Here is a 5,183-nt window from a genome sequence, read left to right as displayed (position 1 = left end):
CGAGAGGGAGCTCTCAGCCTGGCGGGCCTCCACGGAACCTGCTCTCCGAGTGCTTTTCCTGTCCCTCGGCTCAGCGTGGAGGGAGCCTGCTTCCCCGCACCCCGCTGCAGCCTCCTCTGCTTGCGGCGACCTTTGAGTGAGGTGGGTGACTGGCCTCTGAGGAGCCTTTGCTCTCCTGGCCTCGGGGGCGCTGAGCTCAGGGCTGTCGCCGCAGCCACAGGCGGGCGCTGGAGGTCCTGCCGTGGAGCTGGCTTCCCGCCCTTGTGTCCGAGGCCCCTCCCACTGCGGAGGCTTTCCCAAGGCTGACGACCAAGGTGTGACGTGGCGAGGCTGGCCGGCTCTGGGACCCCAGGCATTCAGTGTCAACGGGGCCCAGCCTCGCGGCCAGCTGGTGCCAGACGCAAGCAGGCGAGGCAGGCAGCCCTCGGCCAGCACGTCCTGGGGCCTCGGGACCGCAGCCCCCGATGGTGCTGACGCCACCGCCTGCTGAGAGGGCCTTGAAGAGTGTGGCACTCTGCGTGTGTACTAAGTTTTGTCAAGCGCTGTTTGTCGGCTTTCAAAGAAGAAGAAAACCCCGATCCCAGCTTCCCCGCAGAGCTCTGATTTACTTCATCTTCAAAGCGTCTGCGGCCGGCTGTGTCCAGTGTATCGTGAGCGAACAGCCAGTTTCTGGAACGCTCTGTCGTGATGGTCTTAAAACCTCGGTGGAGCAGAGGAGCCCAGCAACGGCTCCGGCTGCACCCTGGGAAGAAGCCTGGTCTCCTCAGATCGCACCGCAAACGTTTTGTTGTAGAAGTTCAAGTTTCCGCGCAGAGGTCTGCATCTAAAATTCCATTTTCAGGAACAGTTTGCTTCGGGGGCTCAGTGTGAGAACCCGTTCCCAGTGCTGGTTTTGAGCTCGTGCATGGTTCATGGTGCACCCGACAGGTTGGGCCACGGGGTCGGGCTGGACCGTGGAGCTCCGGGGTACCACGAGTAAGACCCTGAGCCCGCCTCGGGGACCCTCACGGGGCAAAGTGGTATCGAGCGTGGCAAGACCTCGCCGTGAGGCAGGGAAGGCGGAGCCTGCGCCGAGGGCAGCGGGCACACGACATCTGGAAAGGGCCAGAGAGTAGGTGCCTCAGGCTTTCGGCCACATGGTCCCTGCTGCTCGCCACTACGGGGCCCCGCATGGGAGCACAGAGGTGGCCATAGCAGCCCAAACCCCTGAGCACGGCCACGTCCCAGTGAACCCAGATCCCAGGGCAGAGCGGGCGGATGCGGCCCGGCCGCCGTCTGCAGACCCAGCCCGGACCCGTCTGGGAAGCCTGCCTGTGGCTCCCCTGTGTAGGACGGGGCCGCGTTTGGCTGTCCCCTCACAGTCTGGCCAGACGCCGCACCATGGGTGCTGACGTGCAGGTCCCGGGGACAGAGGGTCCGGCTGCGTCGCCCATGCACTGCGGCCCTGGACAGCGCTCGCCCCCTCGTGCCTCCCGGGACTGCCCCTTCCTGCCCTGCGGGTCCCCAGAACCAGCCTGACCGCCCTGCCGGGTGCGGAGGAGGAGCGGGAGGGGCGGGAAGGGCCTTCGCGAGGCACAGGTGTCAGAGGCTATGTGACGTCTGCAGGCGGTGACAACGCGGCAGGGCCGTGTGGCCTTGGCGTCGCGGTCCATTCACTCGGCAGAACGAAAGCCCGTGGGCGGCCCGCGGTCACCCCTTAGAAGGCAGCTGGGGAACGGGGACCGCCCTTCTTCCCTGGGAAGATCACAGGGAGAGTCACCCTCCCGCCGGCACGGCCACCTCCTCCTCCTAGTTCCGGAGCATCGCCAGGGCCCTGGAGCGGTCGCCCCCACTTCCTCCTCCCCGGCCGCCGGCACCGCCAGCGTGCCTTCCCCGTGGGCTTCTCTCTCCCGCGTGCTTTATGAAACCGAGTCACACGTGGCTTTTGGGGTCTGGCTTCTTGCACATGACATGTTTTTGAGGTGCATCCACCCTGCAGCACGTGTCACACTCCTCGGGTGGGCTAGCGGCTGGGAGACTTGCAGGCGCCCAGGGGCTGGCCGGCGGACCGCAGGGCAGGCACGTGTGGACTCGGCCATGCCCTCACACTCGCACGGGCCTGGGCCTGTGGGTCTGGCTCTCAGGGCAGCCATGAGTCCCCCTCTGCATGAGGACTTCCCCTGACGAGCCAGCAGGGTGTCTTTGGTGTGTGTTTGGGGCGGGAAGGGGCAGGGTGGGGGCAGGACAGACCGAGTCCCCTAGTTAGCATGTGGCGGAAATGGTGCTGGGCCCTAAGTGAGGGTACTTGGGGCCGCGTGGGGTCCTGGCCACGTCGTCTTTCTCTGGGCCACTCTGTGAGTCCTCCCTGTCAGCGGGAGGTGGGACAGGGTGGCCGGTGGGGCCCCAGCGGTGTCCAAGCCCTCAGACGTGCGTTCCTAGAGACGTGGCTCTCAGGTCGGCCCTCCGGGGGCCCAGGTCCTGCCCGTGTGGCGGGAATGGCACAAGCTGAACCCCCAGGGCACAAGTTGGGGGGCATGTGTGTGGGACTCAGCTCTCCCCCCCGGGGGGCACCAGCTGGCCACAGGCAGCAGCCCCACCCTGCTCTCGCCCAGCCACCCAGCACCCCCTCTCTGCAGGTGGGCGCCATCGGTGACGAGGAGGAGTGGGTCAGCCTCTACGAGGAGGAGAACGAGCCTGACGCCCAGATGCTGGAGATCCCCAACCTCACACCCTACACACACTACAGGTGAGGGGCTACCACACCCCGCGCGGGCACAGTGGGGCGTTCCGGCGGGCAGCTTCTGTCTGCAACAGCAGGGCCCGTCATGTGCATGCGAGTGACACACTTCCGAGTGGCCATAGCAACGAACGGACCCTGTCGGAGCAGGAGTCACAGGCGGGAACTACCCCGAGGGAGGCGAGCCCCTGCGAGACTGGTGACAGGCCTTCCGTCGGCGCTGGCTGGAAGGACGCCGTGGGGCGGCTCGTTGCTGTGCAGAGACATGGCACTTTCCTTGACACATCTCTGTGGCCGCCTGGGACTGCGAAGCCCTGTGTGTGAACAAAGCACTGTCCCTCCTCAGTGACAGCTGCCGGTCTCACTAAGCGGGCGCCTAACGGGCCATTCGCCCTTTCGCGTCTTGATCCTGAAACATAGCCGGGCGGTAAATCCTTGGCCTTGACCAGGGCCGTTGTGACCGTGCGCTGTTAGGGGTGTTATAACTTCCCGTCAGCTCATCGAAGGCGATGCGGTTTCCGGTCATTGCCACACGTGGAGCTGAGAGTGTCATTGTTCTGAGCTGGTCTCAGAAGGCCGGGGACGAAACACGGACAATGACTGATTCAGGGAGTCAGGGTGGAGCGGCGTCTCGGGAGGAGCCGTTTTCAGCCCGGCACCGAGGGTCAGGTGGTTTTTGAACCTCATGAGAGATGCCGGTTCGTTTTCGCGTCCTCTCTGAGTGTAGCAGTCGAATGGCGGACCACGCCCTCACTTTTAGAAGAAAACGTTTAGCATAAAATGAGCTGCTGGGGTTCGAGAACAAGTGAAATTATTACCAGCTCTGTCATTATTCCTGAGATCAGAAACTGCGATGAGAGCCCAGTGTCCCTGCCTGAAATCCCTGTACGTCTAGGAAGCCTCTGTCACAAACATGTGTTTGTGCTGTGGGTATTTTTCTCGTACATAAGTTCAAATCCAATCATTGCAGATGTGAACGTAGACAGAACTGGAAATGGGCACATGGGCTCAGTGAACGTCCAGCCCCACCCTCATTTTATAGACCGGGAAGCGGGGGAGGTCTGCTGCCCACGGGTGGCCTCCGCAGCACTGGGTCCTGGGGCCACCACTCCTCTCCCGAGCCAATGGGGACCGGGGCGTGGCTGCCCGGGCATGAGAAGGGCACTGGGCGTTCACGGCTGTCATTTGGCGGTGACGTTCCAGCACGTCAGTTCGGTTGAACAGCTGCCTGAACTCAGAGCCCCGAGACCACCCTCCGCCCGGGTCAGCGGGCTGCAGCTGGTGGCAGTCTCCCCCAGGGCCGTCCCCCCAGGCCCCCACTGAGGACACAGCACGGCCGATTCGCAGCACGTTTATCGCTGTTTGGCATCTTTTGGGGAAAAGGGCCGCGTGTGTCATTCGCATTTTCAGTGAGACCAGGTGGCAAGAGGGGGACGCGCACGAGCCCCCGAGACGGGCGTGGGGTTCCCGCTGTGGTCCGCCTTCCCCGCTGGCCCTCCTGCCCCCGCTGCAGCGTGACTGCCATGGCTGCTGTGCCTCCAGGTTTCGAATGAGGCAGGTGAACGTCGTCGGGGCCAGTCCCGCCAGCCAGTCGTCCCGGGTCATCCAGACGCTGCAGGCGCCGCCCGACGTGGCGCCCACCAGCGTCGCCGTCAGAACCGCTAGTGAGACCAGCCTGCGGCTGCGCTGGGTGGTGAGTGGGGGAGGTTCCCGGGGCGCACGTTCCCGGGGTGCACGTTTCCGGGGCGCACGCGAACCCACAGCTCGGTCAGTTCTTAGCCACGCCATCGTTCTAGTCCAGACTAATCCCGTCATTAAGCCAAAAAGTATTGCATTTCGCAATTGGTGTTGGGTCTCAGGCCAGCCCAGGCCACGTTATTAATTAGCAGTGTCACTCACGGCTTCTTGGGGGGTGGGGGGAGATCTGAGGTGCTGCAGGCCGGGCCCCTAAGTCCTTAAGCTAGGTCAACACGGAGCCAATACTCAGGACTTGGGAGAGACCCAACTTGATCTTTAATCAGAACACTTCCCCACAAAATTAAGCCAAAATGTATTAAAAGAAAATTACCCAGCCGAATTTACTGACAGGATTTCATTTAATTCACGGAAGAAAAGTTCTGGGGAAGTTTTAGAGTAAAGTTTCTCAGGATATCCCCCAGGAGTGTTCTCCACGCGGCCGGCCTCAGAGACAGGCCCGCGCGTGGACAGCGCCGCGGGCGGCAGTTCCGTGGCTTCAGCTCCCCGTGGCTCGTTGCAGCCCCTGCCCGACTCGCAGTATAACGGGAACCCCGAGTCGGTGGGCTACCGGGTGAAGTACTGGCGGCCGGACCTGCAGTCGCCCGCGCGGGCCCACGTCGTCCACGGCCGGCTGGAGCGGGAGTGCGCCATCGAGGAGCTGGAGGAGTGGACGGAGTACGAGCTGCAGCTGCAGGCCTTCAACGCCGTGGGCGCCGGCCCCTGGAGGGAG

The 5,183-nt window shown here is 63.6% G+C and overlaps 1 protein-coding gene across 1 annotated transcript in view; it reads left to right on the top strand.

The window, feature by feature from the left end:
- SDK1 (sidekick cell adhesion molecule 1) overlaps positions 1 to 5,183 on the top strand; it is a 398,446-nt gene that overhangs the window by 290,599 nt on the left and 102,664 nt on the right. Inside the window, exons 28-30 of the mRNA XM_025043174.1 lie at positions 2,616 to 2,725; positions 4,259 to 4,409; positions 4,974 to 5,183. The exon at positions 4,974 to 5,183 is cut by the window's right edge and continues 22 nt beyond it. Of these exons, the coding sequence (XP_024898942.1) occupies positions 2,616 to 2,725; positions 4,259 to 4,409; positions 4,974 to 5,183 (471 nt within the window). The remainder of the gene's footprint in view (positions 1 to 2,615; positions 2,726 to 4,258; positions 4,410 to 4,973) is intronic.

This window comes from Pteropus alecto, unplaced genomic scaffold (genome assembly GCF_000325575.1).
Source record: "Pteropus alecto unplaced genomic scaffold, ASM32557v1 scaffold40, whole genome shotgun sequence".
NCBI lineage: Eukaryota > Metazoa > Chordata > Mammalia > Chiroptera > Pteropodidae > Pteropus > Pteropus alecto.
Note: the sequence above shows the minus strand (reverse complement) of the source record. Positions and strands in the feature narration are given on the sequence as shown.